The sequence below is a fragment of the Zootoca vivipara genome, chromosome 3, assembly GCF_965207765.1.
Source record: "Zootoca vivipara chromosome 3, rZooViv2.hap1.1, whole genome shotgun sequence".
Lineage (NCBI taxonomy): Eukaryota > Metazoa > Chordata > Lepidosauria > Squamata > Lacertidae > Zootoca > Zootoca vivipara.
The window spans coordinates 106,660,633-106,683,936 of record NC_142586.1 but is presented as its reverse complement, the minus strand read 5'-3'; the positions used below and the strand labels follow the sequence as shown (position 1 = coordinate 106,683,936).

Sequence of the window (23,304 nt, the reverse complement as noted above, 5' to 3'; positions counted from 1 at the left end):
AATTTTTCTAGTGCATTAAACTCAGATCTAAGGCACCTGGCTAAGCTGGTCTGTAGCAGAGAATCACAACATTGCAGCATCTTAAACTGCAATAAGAATAAGAGAGGTACATGCCTCTAGGACAGGCACCCCCAAACTCGGCCCTCCAGCTGTTTTGGGACTACAATTCCCATCATCCCTAGCTAACAGAACCAGTGGTCAGGGATTATGGGAATTGTAGTCCCAAAACAGCTGGAGGGCCGAGTTTGGGGGTGCCTGTCCTAGAGGCATGTGATTGGCCACTATGGGAAACAAGATGCAAGAGAGGCTAGAGCTTTGGTTTCATCTGGTAGGGCTCCTTATCATTTTATGTTTGAGTTAGATATTCCCATTTCTCCTCTCTTGACATCACTGTGCATTGTATTTTTTTAAAATCTGTTTTTGACATTTAGCCCCCCACCCCACTCCAGTGATAATGGTGTTGCAATTGAGAATGTCTGGGAAATGAAGTTGCATTTGCATGTGGAGGTCCCCAAAACATAGCTGCCAAGTTATCCCTTTTTTAAGGGATTTTCCCTTATGCTGAATAGGCTTCCTCGCGAGAAAAGGGAAAACTTGGCAGCTATGCCCCAAAACCACCCCTCAAATAACTCACCGCATAGACAGAATTTTTGTTTAATGGTTTTTGGCATGAATTTGGCCACAACTTTTATTGAATACAAAACATGTGAGTGGTTGTGTAGGCATTGGTTCTCAACTGTCACCTAAGGACAGAAATAATAACTTGCCTTGTCAACATGGGGAAATCCTATAGGGAGAGATGGGGACCCGGGTGCATGAACTCTCCCCTCTCCCTTCAGGCTCCCAGGGGCTCAATACACGGTCCTGGCCCCCGACCTGGGGTTACGGACACTGCATAGAGCCCCTGTATTCCTGACCGGGATTTCCCCCACCACGCAGGCATTAACTTGGGGCCAACAGAATCAATAAAACCCCTTAATACAACCAAAATAACCAATGCCTAACCGCCAACCTTACAAGTTGTGACTATTTGCTATGCAGTAGGCAAAAAACCAGATGGCACCAGCCAATCAGCCAAATGGAAAAAAATCCTACCAGGCCCCTGAATACATGCAACCCCTTGAGAGGCACAGCAACGTCAACACAGAGGCCTAAAAACAGCGGAGGGAGGGTGGGGATCCGAAACACAGCCAAAGAGAAAGAGAAACCAAGCATTTAGCATTTTATACCCCAGGGGTTGGACTTACCACTTGCAACATACTAATTTGCCCAACAACAGCCCAGGACCAATCGGACGGTGGCCACTCATGCCCCCACCTTTGACTCAGGAGTGGTTTGCTAGCCCCCACCACAAATCGTGCTCTCTATGATAGAGAACCCGCATTGGGAAGTGCAATCATTTTCAGTTGCAACAGGCATATATTCTTATTGCAAATATTGTATACAGTTAGGCACAACAGGTTGTATTCGACCAAGTCCTACGCTGAGTAGACTCACTGAAATTAATTAACCCATGGGTCTACTCTGAGTAAGGCTAGCACTGAATACCACCCAATATTTACAGTATTATTCAACCCAGTTGAACTGCTCCATGTTCTTCTAACAAGTTGAATTCTTTGTCTGGGATTTGTTTACATAGAAATACTGGAATAATAAATAAGCTAACCTGGATTGGTCATGCAAAGGCCTGACGATGGATGCAAATAAAAGATGGGAAATCAGACAGCCCTTGTTTAGTAGGATGTACAATTTAAAACTGTATGCACAGTAGTCATTGATGGTTGGTGTACTTGAGTAATTGCTTGCAGAAATGTTGGTCCTATATCCATTTTTTGGAGTGGGGTAATTCATTAATCCCAATTTGTCAAAGGCCTCTTGAGCATCTAATGACAGAATGATCATAGGGGATTTGGTTACATTAATATCATTAATCACATGCGAAAGCCTGAAAACCAAATCGGTGAGCTTTCTATGTGGTACAAATACAATCTGGTGTATCCTAACTTCAGAGAATATTAGCGAACCTAGACAATTGGAAAAAGCCGCACTGGAAATCTTAGATATGTGTTTTAATAAAGAATCAATGCAATTCCAGAGACATGGGGTCTTTTATTGGTTTGGCTGCAGTCCTAAAGCCACTTATTTAGAAGTAAGCTGCACTGAATTCAATTTCTTCTGAGTAAACATGGTTGTTAGGATTCTGCTGTAACTTATTACTGTGAGTTGTATCTGACAAAGTTGCCTTATTCATGCAAGAAAATCAACGTCTCCCCACTCTCCACCCCCCACAACATGCCAAATCTGCTTTGTGAGTTCCCCCAACCCTCTGGAGAAGATTGGGGAGGGGGTCATGGAGTGCGGGGAGAGGAAAGAGAGAATAAGTTCCAGTGTGCAAGCAGAAATCCTTGTGCAAACAGAACAACTTTATTGGATACAACCCACTTTGTGTAGTTTGATCAGATGTATCACAGGGTTATGTATACTGTTGAAAAATAATTTTAGGTAATAGCCAAAAGGCCTTATATTGGATGTAGATCTTGGCTTCGAAAAAGTCTTGTAGGCTTTGGGCTGTATGATTAATTATTATTTTTAGCTTAGTAATTATTTGTTTGATTTCGTTTTCTGTTATTTCTTGATTTAGAAATTGCTGCTTTTTTTGCAAAGACTGAATCCAGATCCTATCCAGGTAAGTATGAATGTCTGTTTCTATGAGTCAGTCTGTGGCATATACAGTAGTCTGAAAATGAACCTCACACTTGGAATCCTGCTGAAGGTCCCATTTAGGAGAACCTAAATACACTGATTTGGAGCTATAGTCTCCTCCCCCTCCCCCCTCCTCCTCCTCCCTTCCCATCCTGTCCATTCCCAGTTCCATTACTGCATAGCCATTGCCCAGTGCACAAGTTGCTGCTGCCCACCAAATCCCTACCCCACTCATACCTGCAAATCAGAGTGGACCACAGAGGAAGAGAAAGCAGTAGTTAGGTCCACTTCCCAGCTCCATGTTCAGGAAGATGCTGCAATTGAGAGAGCGCATTCAAAGCTAAGTGCAGCAAATATAATCCCCTGCCATCTCCTAAACTTTGAGATAGGGAAAAAGACAGCTGTCAATTTCATATCCTTGCTCTGAAAGTTCTGCATGCTGTCAGGTACAAGACTCTGGCCTTCCAGTGTAAGGTTCTGGCAAAAAAAAATTTTTTTGGCAGGTTTCAAGGCTAGCCAACAAAATATGTGCACCCCTGGGGGTATAATTGTGCACATAATTCGATAAAGTCCTTATGGATGTCCTCGATGTTGTATTGATATGTTGGTCTCATGTGTTGTTACTGATGTTGTGTTCCTACCTGGCCAGTTGATATTTTGAACCTGTCAACCATTTAGAATTACGGTTTCTGAATTTGTAGTATGATTCATTTCGTCATCACTTTATGTTTCTTACCAATGTAAGAATGCATTCTAGTTTCAAAGGGTTATTGAATTCTTTGGCTACCATATGAATGATATACCTTCATTTCTGCATTTACCACTACCCCCTCCTCCATAGCATAGTGTTCATTCTGCTGGAGATTGGTTGTCCATAAATCTGCATAGTGCCTGTCACTAGTAAATGGTCAGAATTGGTTATTGATTGAATGCTGGAATCAACAATTGTCTGGGACCAATTGGGTGAAGTTAAAAGAAAATATTTGTGAAACAATGTATTGTGGCAAGTTGGGCGAAGCAAGTAGCTTCTTCAATCAACATTGCAGATGTGCCAAATATCTTTCTAGTCTTATTTACTGAAAATAGGTTGCAGGCACAGCATTTGTTTCTTACAGAGTTATTGCTCCTTTCTAATTTGAGGTCAATACAATGTTGAGATCCCCTTCTAACAAAGTTACTTCTTATTTGAATTGGCTCCATTGTTCAAAAACACTCTACAACAAGGAAATTCAAGCTGTGTTTGGGCAATAAGTAGGTCTAAGAGTAATCTTTTTTCCCTTTACAAACAATATACCAATCTCTTGGGTCTCAGATAACTCCTAGCAATGCAAAATCAAACTTTCTCTAGATAGTTAATGTCACCCTACAAGACATGGAAGAACCTGAAGCTGTATAATAAGCCCCAAACAAAGAATATTTTTGCAGTTTATTGTTCTGGTTTTTTATGTTCTTCTTAGAGGATAACAAAGTCTAATTTCCCTTGCTTAAATTTTTTGAGTTATTTGTTGTTGTTTTACTAGAGGTTGCCTGAATGAGGAGGCAGTTAATGAGTACAATTCCAATTGCAACTTTATTTACCGGTACCTGGGAGTAAGCTCCACTGAATTCTGTAGCCTTATTTCTGAATAGATGTGATTAGGGTTGTGATGCAAATCATCAAAGGCCAAAAAAAAACCATTCTGTGAAGACCACACCATTATCAATGAGACCTCCCCTTTTCTATAGCTTAATAATGGAATGCGGGTGGCACTGTGGTCTAAACCACTGAGCCTCTTGGGCTTGAAGATCAGAACGTCGGTGGTTTGAATTCCCACAATGGGGTGAGCTCCCGTTGCTCGGTCCCAGCTCCAGCGAACCTAGCAGTTCAAAAGCATACCAGTGCAAGTGTGACGGAAAGGTAAACAGTGTTTCCATGAGCTCTGGCACTCATTATGGTGTCCCATTGCACCAGAAGCGGTTTAGTCATGCTGGCCACATGACCTGGAAAGCTGTCTGTGGACAAACACCAGCTCCCTCAGCCTGGAAGCGAGATGAGCGCCGCAACCCCTTAGTTGCCTTTGACTGGACTTAACCATCCAGGGGTCCTTTACCTTTATAGCTTAATAGCAATCAGATACAGTGGTACCTCGGTTTAAGTACACAATTGGTTCCGGAAGTCTGTACTTAACCTGAAGCGTTCATAAACTGAAGTGAACTTTCCCATTGAAAGTAATGGAAAGTGGATTAATCCGTTCCAGACGGGGCCGCGGAGTACTCAACCTGAAGCGTACTTAACCCAAGGTATGACTGTAATTGGTTCCGGAAGTCCGTACTTAACCTGAAGCGTACTTAACCTGAACCGAACTTTCCCATTGAAAGTAATGGAAAGTGGATTAATCCATTCCAGACGGGTCCGCGGAGTACTTAAACTCAAACCGAAGCGTACTTAAACCGAGGTATGACTGTAGCAACAATGATCAAAACAGAAGAAATTCATCTGTTAAGGCTCATAAGGATATCCTAAATCTGAGCTTGGAGAGACACCTATTCTCTTGAGAAGGTTACAAGAAGTGAGTGTCAAATTAGGTAGTCATGCTTATCCTCAAACCAAAACAAGATTCTGAGATGGTTGTTATGCCCCATGTTTGTCAGAGAAGGAACCTTTTTCAGATAAAAGTCTAAGTGCACATTACTGATTAGGTCTTTGATTGGGAGGGTCCAGTATGGTATGGGTCTTTCATTGTAAGACTACATGTTGCTGCAGTGGGCTCCAGCATCTAGAGATTTTGAAAATGTTTTTGAAACCAATCAGAATTCTGCATTAACCAAGTATTTTAAAAAAATGCACTGAAGTACACATCACCAAAGATGATCAGCCTCAGTATTAGCTACATAGTGTTTTTTTTTTTAGCAGACAAAGCAGAAGGAAGTGTCCATTTTTCTTTCTGAATGGACCCTCCCTGTGCCCTTAACTGGATTTCTAGGAAGCTGTGATGCAGACACACTTTGAATGAAAAGGGTGGTGTCTTGTAGTAAACCTTGGCAGTGTGACCAGCCTTCTGATTTCAGAACAATATTTCCTCTTTACCTAACAATAATTCACCAATTTTCCTGAAGGTGCAAAGAGACTTGCCACAACTGCAGTTAAAGTGAAAGATGGACTGGGCATTTGCCTTGATGTAATATCTTGGGGTGGGGGTGAGGAGAGAGACTCAGTGCTTGCACACATTAAAGATGACCCAAAGCCATTCATTCTGAATCAATTCATAAGGTTTCTTCTTCAGACATCTCTATTTTCAGGTTTTGGAAAATGATATTTCCAAACAACTGGTCACCCAGCTGTAAATTAGCTCCCCATGAGAAAGGATTGAAGGGTTTATGTGGAATTTGAAAACTCCAAAAAATTGCAACTTATAGGACTTTGTTTGGTTAAAGCTTTAGAACAAGGGTGGAGAATCCCATTCTCACTAAACCCCCCATCCTGACCTATCACCCACTATTCCAACATGTAGCACAAAACCCCCAGATACAAAACAACAAACCCATGGTTTGTTGGTCCATGCATGCAATTCTAAACATAGTTTTTTCCCCTAATAGTTGAATAGTTTGATACATTTTTTTAATCCAAGAAATGCATCACAAGAGTTGGATGTAGGCGAATCAGAAGGATAAGTAAATTTGGATCCATGCATTTATTCTGGGAGCAGCCAATAAGATCAGTTCCAAGCAGAACGGTTCTCCATCACCTGCATGTGTGTTTATGAAAATTTATAGGGTGCTTTCTTTGGTTCTACGTAAGAACATGAACAGAGCCTTGCTATATCAGACAATGGCTCCATCTAGTCTAGGATTTTGCTTCCTACAGCATCAGTAGCAGTTAACCAGAAGCTTCAATCATGGCATGAAGGGCACCCCCTTTCTCCCAGCTGCTGGCAATTAGAGATAACCCGCACCTGAACATAGAGGTATTATTTAACTAGAATGCATCTTGCTCAGCAAGTGATCCCCCGCCTCCCAGTTCTTTCCTAGGCCTGTCTGTCACAACAGTATTATTCAACAGAGCTATTTAGCTACTTAGCTTGCAGTGTTCCCCTTGCAATGAAGAGAGTAGAAAGAGAATATGTGTACAGCTGAATTCATCTTCCTCACTTTCTCCCCTCACCCCCACTGTGTCATCTGATGGGGAAATAATTGTCATCTTCAATGTCACATTGAGTGACATTCTCTCCAAAATAAGGAAATGAAAGTTTACTGTCAGAAGATATGAAGAAGCGCACTTACTCCCCTCAAATGAAAGCTATCATTAGCAGATAAGGAGCTCTGTTTTTCAACTCGGTCCTATTCACATGGAGTGCATACGGCTGACAAGAATGAGCAGTGACTTTGACCATATTTCACAGCTGAGGAAGGGAGAGAAATTCAGTTCAGTTCAATTTTAAAGGCGAGCCAACTTAATGTGCACTTTCTGAAAACTATACGCGAACTGAAACATGTGCATCTTTTGAAACTCACACTTCTGCGGATTTTGCAATCCAGCCAGGTATTGCATGGAATTCAGAAACATTAAAAAAAAAATCTCATTTTAGCTAGTCTGCAATCTTAAAACAAATATCATGAACCTTCATAATTCTAGTGTGAATTTATTCTGATATGCACATTTTTGGAATCTTCTTCCACTGATTCTTCTCCTGGTCCCGGAGTCTCCCAGTCAGATCGGACAGTTCCATGAATTCTATCAGCTTCATCTGCCAGTCATTCACCGTGGGTATATCTTCAGTTTTCCAGTTCCTTGCTAATACAATTCTAGCTGCTGTTGTGGCATACAGAAAAAAGTGTAATATCTTTCTTGGGTAATTCCTCTCTAATCATTGGATGGCCACTGGCCACATATTCTTAAGCTGTGATTCATGCATTGCAGGGGGGTGAGCAAGATTACCCTTGCAGATAGAATTCATTTTAAAAGTGAGAAATTTACGCCACTGAAAATTAAGTGGTACAGAGTGTAAAAGACACACTGCAAGTTACGTGCAATGCTAAGGATAAGTAGCAATGGAGAATGTGTGTTTTCATTGAGCGGCCTTGGCATATTAAGCATACAGGATTCTGGAAGACACAAAACGTGCCCCTTGCCATCCACGTTCATATCTTCTAAAACCTTCCTCCCAAGTTCTCAGGGGAGTTGCAGGTGCAAACACTGAGTGCAGCTGACCTCCACAGAACCCCTCCTTGCTCCATTAATCACGCCAAGCCCCATTTGCAAAGAAAAATACGTTGAGTGTTTTCCAAAAACCCACTTTCATAGTGTGCTTGCCAAGAAGCGAAACACAGCAGAATTCAAAGTGTGCTCTGGGGGTGGGGCTGTGGAGCTAGACAATGCCACACAGTGTATAATGGTCCAAATTAAAGACTATTAAGCTTGAGAAGATGCAAATGAAAAAAAGCTGCGGCATTGTCTAAAAAGTGTTTTGTAGGAATAGCAGAACTCGCCAGACCCTCTGCCAACTTTCCCCCTTCCTGCTATTCCACATAAAATTAATCATAATTATAATAACACAAACTGTGACAAATATTCACAGCAGGCTTTCAGGACTTGGCATAAATTATTTGGGCTTCATGAGCTCATGCATTCCGTACTCACCCTAGCCTGATGGCGTGCTTCCTAGCTCTAGCATATCACCTACACTCTTTTTGGAGTTTAACTGCTTATGGCTGCCGTTGAATGCTTCTTGCCATATGGTTTCCATGTGGAAACAGTGCAGTGCTTCTGGTTGGCACCTGCCCCATGCAGTGCCCACAGCAAATCAGACCTGCTCAGTATGTGAAGCCGCCCCCATTGCATGCAAAAAACAACAACAACCCAACAGCATTGCAGCTTTCCTGGTAGAGACAGGCACCAAATCATAGCTCCACGGTTCTGTCAATATCCCAACAGTTGTTCTGAAGCTGCAGTCTTATACAGCCCCAGTAGTGAGCACCACTGAACTGACTGAGGCACACATCTCAGTAGAAGCACGTTAAGACGGGGCTTTGAATACTGGGAATTGCCTGAAATTGCAAAGTTAACTGGATAGATAAAGGTAGAAGAAGGGCAAAGTGATGAAATCTTTTTTTTCAGTGGATATTTTCCCTTTATTAATGATGGGGAAATCTATGTGAAGCCTTCGGTACCTTGGGAATAATTTTTTTGCAATTTATTCCCTTCCCTTATTTCGTCGTGGAATAATGATGTTAATAAATGGCTCAGGTGTATGATATCTCGTTGATCACATCTACAGAACATAGGCCCTTTTATATAGACAGTGGTACCTTGGTTTACAGATGCTTCAGGTTACAGATGCTTCAGGTTACAGACTCCGCTAACCCAGAAATAGTACCTTGGGTTAAGAACTTTGCTTCAGGATGGGAACAGAAATCGTGTGGTGGCGGCAGCAGGAGGCCCCATTACCTAAAGTGGTACCTCAGGTTAAGTACAATTTCAGGTTAAGAACGGACCTCCAGATCGAATTAAGTTCTTAACCCAAGGTACCACTGTATATATAAAAGGCAAGTTAAGTAAGTAATTCCCCAGTGCATGGGCATTATATCAAGAGCCTGAAATGTGTGTTGTGGGGTGTCATCTTCGGTAAGCAATGTCTAAAATAACTTTCACAATAAAAAGGTGTGCTTAAAAAAAAAGTACCAAGGATTTATGGGGATTAAAATTCCACTAGAGCCTTCTTGTTCTCTCTCCTCCCCCATGTTTTTTTTTTGTTTGTTAAATATGATCATCCTTTCAGATGCTCACCCCCCCTCCATTTTTCCCGGTGCATCGGTCTTCCCAGCAATCGCCTCACATGTTGTCAGAACACATTCAAAAGCAAACTGCTTGTGCATCGGAGGGATTGATATGACACTGTGTGACTGGAGTGCTAAAAGCTCTCTTCTTTAATTCTTCACTCAAAGCACCCCTTGTTGCTAAAGAGGTGCTAAAAGTATCAGCTGGCCTTTCTATTTTAGTGCCTTCCCACCCACCCCCTCCACCCACCCCCCTCACCAGTTCCATTTGTCTCAAGGAGTTCTCACTGGCTTGCTCACTTATCATTGCCTCTTGGAGAGAACAGGGAGCATCTTCATGACACGTACACCTGGCAGCTTGGACATTGTTAAATATTGATAGCCTGAGCCTGGGGGGGGGGGATGTTTATGCAGATTGTCCATTGAGCTCAATATGGACTTTGCCTTCCAGTCAGTGTGCCTAGGCATGCAGACCTCCAGCAAAATCTTATCCATATTTTTTTATGTAGAAATGTACCCTATTGATGTGAATGGGACTTTCTTCCAAGTAAATGGGATTGCAGCCACTGCAGGATCCAGATTTTGGAAGGGTCCTCCTCGCTACCCCAGGCAGTGGAAGTCATAGAATCATAGAGTTGGAAGAGACCACAAAGGCCATCCAGTCCAACCCCCTGCCAAGCAGGAAACACCATCAAAGCATTCTTGACATATGCCTGTCAAGCTTCTGCTTAAAGACCTCCAAAGAAGGAGACTCCACCACACTCCTTGGTAGCAGATTCCACTGCCGAACAGCTCTTACTGTCAGGGAGTTCTTCCTAATGTTTAGGTGGAATCTTCTTTCCTGTAGTTTGAATCCATTGCTCCGTGTCCGCTTCTCTGGAGCAGCAGAAAACAACATTTCTCCCTCCTCTATATGACATCCTTTTATATGTGGCTACCATATCACCCCTTAACCTTCTCTTCTCCAGGCTAAACATACCCAGCTCCCTAAGCCGTTCCTCATAAGGCATTGTTTCCAGGCCTTTGGCCATTTTGGTTGCCCTCTTCTGGACACGTTCCAGCTTGTCAGTATCCTTCTTGAACTGTGGTGCCCAGAACTGGACACAGTACTCCAGGTGAGGTCTGACCAGAGCAGAATACAGTGGTCCTATTACCTCCCTTGATCTAGATGCTATACTCCTATTGATGCAGCCCAGAATTGCATTGGCTTTTCAGCTGCTGCATCACACTGTTGACTCATGTCAAGTTTGTGGTCTACCAAGACTCCTAGATCCTTTTCACATGTACTGCTCTCAAGCCAGGTGCCTTCCATCCTGTATTTGGCCTATCGACCCATTTGGCCTACCGACCTCAGTCCCTACCTGCCTGCCTTCTTAGTTCTATCTGCAGGGGGTAGAGCCGCTTGTCAGTTCCCTCTCCTTAGAGTCAGTGTTGTTCTTGTAAAACTGATCAAAGAAGAGGGGAACAAACATAGACTTAGTTGGTGCTGGCTGTAAATGGCTCCGATTTGCACCTACTGCTTGGGCTCCCTGCCTTTCACCCAAACAGTCACAATGGACACCATCCACCACCATCAATTTCTCATCAATGTTCTGTCAAGGAGAAATTGAGCAGTGATACCTGCTTTTCTCCCTTTTCACCTTCCTTCTCCCTCTTTGTTGTCTGGAGCAGAGTGAGGGGCAGATGAACACGTAGTCCCCCAGTGTCCTGTGGAGAGTAGTTCTGTCCTCTTCTGGATAGTCTGCCCTCTTGGGGTTAGCACCTCCCTCCAGCTGAGACAGGTAGGATTCTTTATATTCCTCCTTATACAAAGGCAGGGCCACCCCACACTACTGACTGGCTGGCAGGAGAAGGCAGACCCCTCCAACCCAACATCGGCAATTCTCCATGGCCCCAACCATAGGGAGAGCCCCAAAAGTCAGTGAAAATCATGGAAACAAGCAGGGGTTAAACTTCAGAAACACACACACACACACACAGACACACACACACACACACACACTGTAGAGACAGGTATCATCAGAACTGAACATAAAAACGCAAATGAATCTGTCAGAAACCCTATTGCGGAGTCACCACTCAGATGTTCCCTAAGTAGATTTCCAGGCAGCTGATCCTAGGAAAAGAGGCAGGTGGACTGCCCTCCATTGGACAGTAGGAAGCTATCGTTGATTGCTGCAAAGGTTAAAGGCAGGAAAAATTTCCAGCGTACTGTTATCAGTGGGCTGCCTGCTGCCGTGTGACCCCTTAGTGTGCCAGTCATTGATGCCAGCCCTGATTGCAGCCCTCACATAGCAATTCTAGGCACGTTTAATCCTGGGTAGGTTCTACACAGATGCAGCATGGCATTCCAATTTCTGATCTGTAGAAGAAATGCCCAGGAAAATGGCATTTCATTTGTAATGGATCCAAATATATTGAGCTAAGGCAGGTTGATGTTCTGAACCAGATTAGCAAACATAACCACTTCCCCAACCTCGGCTCTCCAGATGGTTTGGCCTACAGCTCCCATGATCCCTAGCTAGCAGGACCAGTGGTGAGGAGTGAGGGGAATTACAGTCTCAAAAAATCTGAAGGGCCGAGTTTGAGGAAGCCTGAATGAACCACTCAAATGTAGGGTGCAGCAATGGGATTTGAAAAGGAACAGAAGGACCTTGTCTGTGAGGTGAGTGAGTGAAATGGCGTTGGAACCATGCAGGTACAAGGAAGGAAAGTTAAAAAAGAATCTGGTAGCATGTGATGGGGAAGTCCTCAGACCGAAATCCTGAAGGCAATGCTGAGTTGGATGGATCTGGTCCTCCAGATGTTGTAGAACTGCAATTAAGATCACCCCTAGCCTTTGCTCAACATCAAAAAAACTAAGATCATGGCCACTGGTCCCGTCACCTCCTGGAAAATAGAAGGGGAAGGAATGGAGGCAGTGAGAGATTTTACTTTCTTGGGCTCCCTGATCACTGCAGATGGTGACAGCAGTCACAAAATTAAAAGATGCCTGCTTCTTGGGAGAAAAGCTATGACAATCCTAGACAGCATCTTAAAAAGTAGAGACATCACTTTGCCGACAAAGGTCCGTATAGTTAAAGCTATGGTTTTCCCAGTAGTGATGTATGGAAGTGAGAACTAGACCATAAAGAAGGCTGATCGCCGAAGAATTGATGCTTTTGAATTATGGTGCTGGAGGAGACTCTTGAGAGTCCCATGGACTGCAAGAAGATCAAACCTATCCATTCTGAAGGAAATCAGCCCTGAGTGCTCACTGGAAGGACAGATCGTGAAGCTGAGGCTCCAATACTTTGGCCACCTCATGAGAAGAGAAGACTCCCTGGAAAAGACCCTGATGTTGGGAAAGATTGAGGGCACTAGGAGAAGGGGACGTCAGAGGACAAGATGGTTGGACAGTGTTCTCGAAGCTACGAACATGAGTTTGACCAAACTGCGGGAGGCAGTGGAAGACAGAAGTGCTTGGCGTGCTCTGGTCCATGGGGTCATGAAGAGTCGGACACGACTAAACGACTAAACAGCAACAACTAGCCTTTGTGGTCCCATCCCTGGTTATGAGTTGCTACATATCTTAATGTCAAAAAGAATGATGCCCTTGAGAATAAGCCCCTTGTGCCCTAAACTCCTAAACCTTTGTTTACTAGTTCTTATGGAAGGCAACATGATAAATATTCCACTTCCCCTTTTAGTGATCTAGCTCCTACAGTTGTTGAGCAATTGGGCCAGCAAGCTCATTGTTGATATGTGTCGTATTCTCCTGTTGCAGGAGAAACAAATTATTCTGTGCTTAAAAATAGGTAATTGCTTCTTGCATCTAATTGATTTCTAAAATTACAATGCAGATTTGATTGGAGGAAGCTGGCATGCTACCTGCAATCCACTCCAAAGCGAGCCGCTCATAAATCTTACCACCTTCTCTGCCCGCATGCAGTCAGCAAGAGATATTTAAGGAGACTTTATGGTATCTGAACCCTGAAGGATGTCTCTTAACCTGTAGGAAAGCAGCAGAGCTGTAGCATCCATCTCGCTGCAGTGTCATGACTTGACTGTTAATCTAAAGCATTGCTTCCAGCTAGTTGGCTAAATAGGAGTCGGTTTTTATGCCATGGGTATTCAATGCAGCAACATCTTTAGGGTAGGCTCGAGCTTCTTGTGGCTCACCAAGTAGAGTGTCACCTACCCCCGAAGGAGATTAATGAATCTCTCCTGTTTTTGCTGAATGCCAGGGGTGGCAAAATGGAGGAAGGGGAAAACATGATTGCAAAGCATTGGTGGGTCACGCATTCTACGCATCCATTACAAACTCTCACGTCAGTTATTATATCTGTTGAGAGTTCTTCATGAGGCCATTGCATTTTGGGCAGCAAATCCCACTCACTATCTACCCTACGGTGAAGTTATGGAAGTTCTAAGTAGGGTGTGGTTTCTCACACCTTTTAAATGGGTGGGGAGCCTGTGATCCCCCCCCAGTTGTTTCTGGACTGCAGCTCCCATCAGTCCTTGCCAGCACGGCCCATAGTCAGAGACTATGTGAGTCGTAGTCCAACAACATCTGGAAAACCACGGAGCTAGTCTCCCCTGCTTTAAAATCATAATAATGCTGATATCTTTACCGGAAAAGTTTGTGTACAGTTCTTATGTACAGCAATCTCTGTCATCCCACTCCTGCGTGTGAAAATCTGTTGATTGGAATGATTGAATATTAAATACTACATCAACATGATTGAGTCCCTTCCCTGGTCTACCTTTAGAATTATGCAAAATAGCGTCTGGCTGTCTGCTTTCCCCATTATCTAAAGTAGGCTTCCTCAACCTCGGCCCTCCAGAAGTTTTGAGACTACAGTTACCAGCATCCCTGACCACTGGTCCTGCTAGCTAAGGATAATGGGAGCTGTAGGCCAAAAAAATCTGGAGGGCCGAGGTTGAGGAAGCCTGATCTAAAGAAGCAGGATCTAAGCAACTTTTCCTAGCTGCTCCTTGAGAGGTTTTGTAAGCAGAGGTCAGATGGCCATCTGTCATGGATGCTTAAGCTGAGATTCCTGCATTGGCAGGGGGTTGGACTGGATAACCCTTGGGGTCCCTTCAAACTATACAATTCCATGATCCTGTGAAAGAGAGGGCAGGATCCTCAGCCCTGCTTTTCTTTAAGCAGCAGCAATGGAGTGCCGTGACCCTTCTGCTGGTGACTCATAAAGAAAGAAAAAAGACCTTTCCCCCCTAGTCCAACACAACTATGCCTTGGCTTCCCAAATTAGAATGAGGATAGCAAAGCCAATTTTTCAATAGCTATGGTATACTGACTGAGCTCTGACCCTTTCCAACGAGGATGACACTGCAAGGGACAGTGAGCCTGTTGCACTGTGGGCAGAGACACCTGAAAGGTGTGTCGCTAATTATTTATGTAAATATTCTTAATTCAATCACAGTTACTCTCTGCTTATACGAAATATTTGGCACTTGAGTTTAGAGTATCGTATAAGGCAATTGTTGAATTCGGAAAGACTCTAAAATATTAACTTCCTATACTTTTCTCTCTCTGAAATTGTTAATCATAGTCTAGTCCATATCCATTGTGCATCTTCCACAATGCCCTGTACCTAGGGAAGCTAGTCCTACTCAGAGTAGATGCATAGAGGTATCATGACACGAGTAACTACGGTTCATTAATTGCAGGAGTGAATAAAGTGTGAATAAAACAAAACAGAAGTTTCATTCTGGGGCTCTGTGCATATGTGAAGTGCATTTGGGGAACGGCTACCACCAATGGTAGCCAAAACAATGGTCGAGATTATTCAGAGAAGGAAAGAAATCTCTGAAAAAATGCCTCCTGGGAAATTTCAGCTCAGCTCTAGACTAGGGTCAGAAGAACATCAACTCACATTGCAGCTGAACTTAATTAAATAAACAAAGATGTTATCACTCCTCAGATGTCTGCTAGACTGAAATCTGATGTTACCGACTTCCAATTCTTGGGAATGTTGTTTCACCATTTGTGGCTCATGCAGAAACATTAGCGGGTATAATTAAGATACAATGGCATCTGGATATGAGAAGAACAGATGTCACATACTGTGATGATACGGAGACTAAGTACATAGGCCTAATGTGCTAGCACATTTACTGTAAACATACATTCATGCAAATGTGAGCCCCTATTTTCTGATTTCTCCATTCCCAAGAAACGTAAAAGATGAAAAACAGGCAAAATTGGCAAGGTGATGCCTTCAGTTCAGTAGTCTTCAGCTTTTTCAGACCCAGACCTACCTTTTACCGAAACATGCATTTTGGGGAACAATATCTTATTTATTTAACATATATTTGTATTGTATTGGTGCTGCTATTGTGACCCACCTTAGATCAGGCCATGACTTGATCCCAGCCCACAGTTGAAGCCCAGTGTCTCAGTTCGCCAACATCTGCTGGGGAAGGAATAGCCAAGGTTCTGAGTCACACAGAACATTTTCACGCACGTCCTAAAGACATCCAGGGTGACCCATCTCTTCCAGAATGAGAGTGCATGTCGTGGATCCCTGAAGGAATCCATGGCATCTTTCTCATTCACCCCACAAAGACAGGCTTTGGCCAGGTACTCCGGGGCAATAGTGGACAGTATGATGGGTGCAGAGGTACACTCAGCTGGATGTTGAGGACATAGAAGTGATAACAGGTCTTAGTCTCAGTGGGTGATATTCAACTTCTGTGCTAGCGTAAGGATTAAACACTAGTACAGCAGGATTTGCTCCCCCCACAGCACCACAGCCCACCCCAAAATCTGCTCTGGAGTGTTGGAGGGAATCCCAGAACAGATTCAGGGAAGGAAGGGGGAGAACATTCCATTGCACAAGGAAAAATCATTGCACTAATATAACATTCACTCTAGTCCTACATTGAATGCAACCCTATGCGTAGACCAAAGGTATTTCATACAGGGGAGCAGGTGGAGCAGTGGTCTAAACCACTGAGCCTCTTGAGCTTGTTGATTGGAAGGTCAGCAGTTCGAATCTGCACGGCAGGGTGAGCTTCCATTGCTCTATCCCAGCTTCTGCCAACCTAGCAGGTCGAAAGCACACCAGTGCGAGTAGATAAATAGGCGGGAAGGTAAACGGAGTTTCTGTGTGCTCTGGCACTTGTCACTGCATCCCGTTGTGCCAGAAGTGGTTTAGTAATGCTGGACACATGATCCAGAAAGCTGTCTGTGGACAATTGCCAGCTCTCTCGGCCTGAAAAGCAGGATGTGCTGCAACCCCATAGTTGCCTTTGACTGGACTTAACCGTCCAGAGGTCCTTTACCTCTCCCTCTCTCTCTCCCTCTCTCTCTCTCTCTCCCTCTCTCTCTCTCTCTCTCTCTCTATATATATATATATATATATACCCATTTTATATATACATGCATGCATGCATACGTACATAGAATGTAACTATGCACATGTCATCAGGAAATGGCAGCAATCCTGAACAAAGGTTGGGAATGCCTTCAGACTCAGAGAAACACCAGTGAACATTGCCTGCCACCTAAATATGACGAGTCAGCAGTCAGTGACATAATGTCTGGATAGTTGAGAAGTATCTATTTCTAGTCATTTGTGAAATTTGTCTGAGATTGTCAGTGTCCCTCAAATTGTAGGCATTCTCTCACACTGCAATTATACTCTTGAATGGAAGTAATTCCAGATGAAATCAGTGGAATTTCTTCCACTTCATGTACTTAAGACTGCGCTCTTCAATCCCATTGATTTCGGTTACGGTGCTTAACTGTGCCAGGCACTTCCTAAATTGTGTGCAATGTGTGTTTGGAACGGGAGGACAAGACTGTGATAGTATGTTCACTTAACTGTATGTCCACTTACCAGGGAATCCTAAAGCAGAAGTTATTTCTTAGTCAACATGCAAAGAATTGCACCGGGAATTGAGTCCAAGTGTTCTGCCTTTAGTGAACTGGGAATGACAACTTGCCCCAACTAACCCCATCTATGGTCCTGCAGCGACCCATTCCTTGAAAATCACTTCCATTAATCAGTATTAATTTTATTAGGTGGCATTAGAAGCATTTGCCAACCCCAAAGAATCTCTGCACACTTTTATTTATTTTTAAAAGAACCCCAATAAGCACATTTAGATTCCATCAAAGTTCCTCTTATTTCCTTTCCTTGTACAGCCCAATTCCCCAATGAGAACAAAACTGGTTAAAAAGAAGAAGTCAACATTGAAAGCATCACTGTTGTTGTTTGATCATCCAGATGGAAAGCTTCTGTTTTGGTAGGATGCATTCTGTGCTCTCTCGGTATGGAATAAGGGAATCTTGAATCATGCAGTAGCTCCTCTCCAAATTTGATTAGCAACGTTTTAAAAATACCACCCCGCTCCAAATTATACTTTTGCATACTTAAAAAGAAAAGACATCAGTTTGCATCACGACATCTTTTAACTTCTGTGAATTTTCATCTTCATGAAGCTTCAGAGAAGTGGGATCACATTCAATCAAATTTCCCAGCCCATTTTGCTTAAGGCAAATATCATCCAAGCGCAAGACAAGAGGCTGCCTCAAATGTTTCTTGTTCATCCATCACACACAATTTTGGCAATATGTTTTGTAAATAAGGTTTGATTTCAGCCAGTAGTTTTAAATTCTGAAATCTGAGATAAAACTGATTCGCACATGCCTTTTTACCACTCGATTCCTGCTTGTGTGGGTGAATGCGCCATTACAGCCATATCACCCCATATCATTATTTTATAACTTCTCACACCGCCTTACCTGTAATGCTTTTCTCGTGAGTCAGTTAATTTCCTTTATATATAGCTACTAGTCAGTGCATCAATTGATCACCATAGGAAGCATCCATTAATGAGTCAGAACATTGGTCCATCGCTGCTGGGGCAGATGTGTCATTGTTGCTTACCTGAAGAGAGAGGAGGGTCGAGGCAGCGGGGAGGTTGGCACAGTAGGGGTACCACCTGGGAACAGCAGCCCTGATGAATCAGACCAAAGGCCCATCTACTTCAGCGTTCTGTTCTCACAGTGATCCACTAGATGCCTTTGGGAAGCCCATGAGGTGAACCTCAGTACAAAAGCACTCTACCCACTTGTGATTTCCAGCAGTTGGTATTCTTCTTCTTCTTTGGCGATCACTCTGGATCCACACGTCCTTCTGATTATCATAGAATCGTAGAATTGTAGAATTGGAAGGGACCCTCAGGATCATCTAGTCATCCCACAATACTTCTTTCTTCTTTGGCAGTCACTCGTAGCCGAGTGAGGTTGTCTTCCATGAACACAGTCTTAACAGTAAGTCCATAAGTGACTGTGGAGGCCAATTCTGGATCCACACGTCCTTCCACAGTGGGGACATAGGTTTCTGGGTGGGAGTTGATCACGGTGAGGGTTTGCCAAATGTGCCTTCCTCTTAGCATGTTTCTCCCTTTCATCCTGAGTTCAAGCATCCTCAAAGCCCATGATATCTTTGGTAAAGGCTGTTCTCCAATTGGAGTGCTCGCAGGCCAGTGTTTCCCAGTTGTCAGTGTTTATACTACATTTTTTAAAAAATATTTGCCTTGAGAGAGTCTTTAAACCTCTTTTGCTGACCACCAGCATTACGCTTTCAATTTTTAAGTTTGGAATAGAGTACAGTGGAGCCTCGGTTTATGAACACCTCGGTTTACGAATTTTCGGTTTACGAACGCCGCGGACCCATCTGGAACGGATTAATTCACTTTCCATTACTTTCAATGTGAAAGTTCGCTTAAGTTTATGAATGCTTCAGTTTATGAACAGACTTCCAGAACCAATTGTGTTCATAAACCGAGGTACCACTGTACAGTGGAACCTCGGTTTATGAACACCTCGGTTTACGAATTTTCGGTTTACGAACGCTGCGGACCCATCTGGAACGGATTAATTCACTTTCCATTACTTTCAATGGGAAAGTTCACTTCAGTTTATGAACGCTTCAGTTTATGAACAGACTTCCAGAACCAATTACACCCATGCTTCGGGTTAAGTACACTTCAGGTGTTCAGTGTTAAGTACGCTTCAGGTTGAGTACTCCTCGGACCCGTCTGGAACGAATTAATCCACTTTCCATTACTTTCAATGGGAAAGTTCGCTTCAGTTTATGAACGCTTCAGTTTAAGTACTCCGCGGACTGTCTGGAACAGATTAATCCACTTTCCATTACTTTCAATGGGAAAGTTCGCTTCAGTTTATGAATGCTTCAGTTTATGAACAGACTTCCGGAACCAATTGTGTTCATAAACCGAGGTACCACTGTAGTTGCTTTGGAAGATGATAACCAGGCATCTGCACAACATGACCAGTCCAACAAAGTTGATGTTGAAGAATCATTGCTTCAACACTGGTTATCTTTGCTTCTTCCAGTACACTGGCATTGGTATTCAGAAGCAAACTGACCATTCCCAGCCATATTCTCCATGAATTTTTTTCCTGGGGGGGGGATCACCAAAGTTCTCCAGGCAGAATAGATTTTTATCCACAAAAAGGGTGGATAATGTTAAGAGGCCATTTGCACAGATGTCTAGTTTTCGCTTAGAGCACATTCCTTTCCCATGATGCTTCTGCTAGTGAGTTGACTTTAAGGCTGCGTCGCGTGATACACCTGCAAGTCTGCCACCCACACGACTGCATTACAGTCCCCCTCAATACAGGATCCACGCGAATTTATTCTAAAAGTTTTGTACCAGACTCCTTTTATGGCCTTGGTATTGCAGTGATCTGTTTGCCAGCATCACACATTCTCTTTCGCTTGACAGATAGGCCTGTCTGCAAACTGTGTGGTCGAAAACAGAGCCAAAGAGTAGCCAGGGAGGTTTTTGAGCTTCCAGCTATGCTAATGCGAAGTCTCCGTACCACTAAACACATGTACTGAAGCATGAAGGTCTTCCCAATGAAAACAAACAAACAGCAAGTGGCGAGAGGCGTTAAGGAGGGAAGGCAACCTCTCAGCAAGAAGGCAGTGCGTAAGGTCGTGAGCTTAGTAAAAATCACTCAGGAATGTATGTATATATTATATGCTGGGGTTATTTACAACAGTGCTAAATTATTTATGCCCTGCAGTATGCACTACTGAGACTGTAATTGGGGGGGGGGGGAGTCTTGGTTTTAACGTGAGATTCCTCTGTAGGCATCTTTAAAGATGTAATGATGCGGGCCGGTTAAGCTGCCGCAAATACAAGTTAACAGGATCCAGTTGGCATCAAGTCCCTTGCTTTATGAGCAGGGGCCACTGAATTGAGCGCTGAAAGAAACACACACACACACACACACACACACACACACACACACACACACACATCCTGCAGTCACTTTACCAAGCTAATCATTTGATTCAACTCAAACAATCTGACCTTAAGCAGTTTAGTGAAGAGCATCAAGGAACACTAGACGCATCTACCCTTTACCATTTCTTGGCAAGCACCGGAACGTAGGGGAATAAGGGTGGAGTGCGGAGATCTCTTGCAATTGCAGGTATCCCAGTACCTAGACATTAAAAGCAGCATCATTAAAAATGTATCCCGTGAATCAATTCCTGCTTATGAGCATTGCCTTATACAGCTTACTGACAGAGGAATTTTGGCCAGGGAGGCTGGAGAAGGTTTTTGGCTGGGAGACCCTCTCCATGCCTTGCAGGCCTTTTCCCATCTGACCGGGGAAGGGAGGTCAGCTCTGACTGACTCCAGCTACAAAACTGAGGCTGGGGTGTTGCTTAATTTTGTTGTTGTTGTTGGGGGGTGGGGTTGTTGCTGTTTATGGTATTAATTTTTGTATATTAATTTCAGATATTCTTACGAAGCATGTAGACGTGGTTCAATTTGGTTGTGTGCTTTTTGATGTTTTATTTACTGTTCATGACTACTTTTGTTACGATTTAGTCAGCTGATTTTCTTTTTATGTTGTAAGCCGCCCTGAGCATGGTTTTAACTACAGAAACGTAGCATACAAGTAAAATTATGAATGTATGTTACCCAGTTTTATGTGAGCCAGCCTGATTCACACTCCCCCCCCCCCCCGACAACAACGAATATTGCAACATGGTTAATTCTTTGGCTTTCATGCTTATCCATTTTTGTGATGCAGTTCTTAGCTCAAAAACCTGTGTGTGTGATTTGGCATTTGAATGTGCAACTGCAACCTTTTAGGTGGGTTAGACTGGGAAAGCATGACTTCCCTGAAGTCTTTAATGACTGTGCAGGATTTAATTCCAAGTTGCGTATACTTTCCACTGGCTAAGAGATATCAGAATTACTCACCTTTGTGATTTTTCAAGGAATAATCCTGTGATCAAGACCCAGCAGCAGTTGGAATCCTTGCTGATACTGGATTTTTCCTGGAAACCTCCCATGAATGATATATTCTGAAAACTATCAATTGATTACATTTGCATAGCTTTTCGCAGGATGGCTTGCAGGTTATATCTACCTAAACTTTGCATACCTTTATCCTCTGCCATGTGGCATAGCTACAACTTACTACCGGTACAGTCATACCTCGGTTTAAGTACACCTCGGTTTGAGTATTTTCAGTTTAAGCACTCTGCGGACCTGTCTGGAACGGATGAATCCACTTTCCATTACTTTCAATGGGAAAGTTCGCTTCAGGTTAAGTACGGACTTCCGGAACCAATTACACTCATACCTCAGGTTAAGTATGCTTCAGGTTGAGTACTCCACGGACTGTCTGGAACGGATTAATCCACTTTCCATTACTTTCAATTGGAAAGTTCGTTTCAGGTTAAGTACACTTCAGGTTAAGTACAGACTTCCAGAACCAATTGTGTTTGTAAACCGAGGTACCACTGTACCAAAATAAAAATGCTCTAATATTTCAGCAATATAAGCTTAATATAGTGTTTTGTAGTGCATCAGAATAATCTGATCTTCCTCTTCCTCTTCCATTGTATTACCAGCCCTTCACCAGCAGGTCCCACAGGAGCAAAAATGTAAAATTCGGTATTAAAAAATGGTTAAAACAAATTACATTCGCAAGTAGACCTAACCAGAATTTGGAATATTATTATTACTATTAATTAAATTTGTATACTGCCCTCCACCCATAGATCTCAGGGCGATTCACAAGATAAAATTGCAATATAAAAAAAGACAAAAGACGTAATAAAAATAAGACCAAAAACAACCCAATAGCCACCCCCCTTCCAGAACACATTTTAAAAAGGGCATCAGATATCAATCAGCCAAAGGCCTGGTTAAAGAGGAACATTTTTGCCTGGCACCTGAAGATGTATACTGAAGGTGCCAGCCGAACCTCCCTGGGGAGAGCATTCCGCAAACAGAGGGGCCATTGTAGAAAAGGCCCGCTCTCATGTTGCCACCCTCTGATCTTCTCATCCATCAAACCAGCAGTTTAATGCATCTTAAAATGCATGCCAACTTTACATGTCTGGGTGGGGTCATCTGAACAGTTCAAAAGTTATAACAAGTCCTGAACATAGTACAGTACAGGTACATGCCTAATGGCATTGGGCAGGGAGTTCTCAGGTGTACATGTTGCCATGCTGAAAGGTGGATTCCTTGGGAGCATAAGTCACCCTTTCCAGGAAAGAACAGGATCTGTGCTTCCAAACTTTTAGTTAATACCTTTTAGATTTTTTTTAATGCTTTCATTAAAAAAAACAACCCAAAAAAAAATAAAACTTGAGAAAAATAGAGTTATGAATGAATGCTTATTTGGGTGGAATGCTATCCAGAGCATCAGCTTCCCTGTTATTAGCAACTGGTAAAACAGGAGCACATTTTTCACTGAAGCCTGTCGTAAACAATAGTGCCTGAAATGCAAAACCGGAAGCTAACTGTAGCAATTGGAATGGAATGATGAGA

General features: G+C 43.1%; 1 protein-coding gene across 30 annotated transcripts in view; it reads left to right on the top strand.

The window, feature by feature from the left end:
* The window catches only part of NRXN1 (neurexin 1), a 961,778-nt gene that overhangs the window by 211,485 nt on the left and 726,989 nt on the right, over positions 1 to 23,304 (top strand). For 16 of the 30 annotated variants that reach the window (XM_088666830.1, XM_088666823.1, XM_088666845.1 and 13 more), the window contains one exon: positions 2,642 to 2,686. The exons of the other annotated variants lie outside the window; for them this stretch is intronic. In XM_088666830.1, the coding sequence (XP_088522956.1) occupies positions 2,642 to 2,686 (45 nt within the window). The remainder of the gene's footprint in view (positions 1 to 2,641; positions 2,687 to 23,304) is intronic. 30 annotated transcript variants of the gene reach the window in all.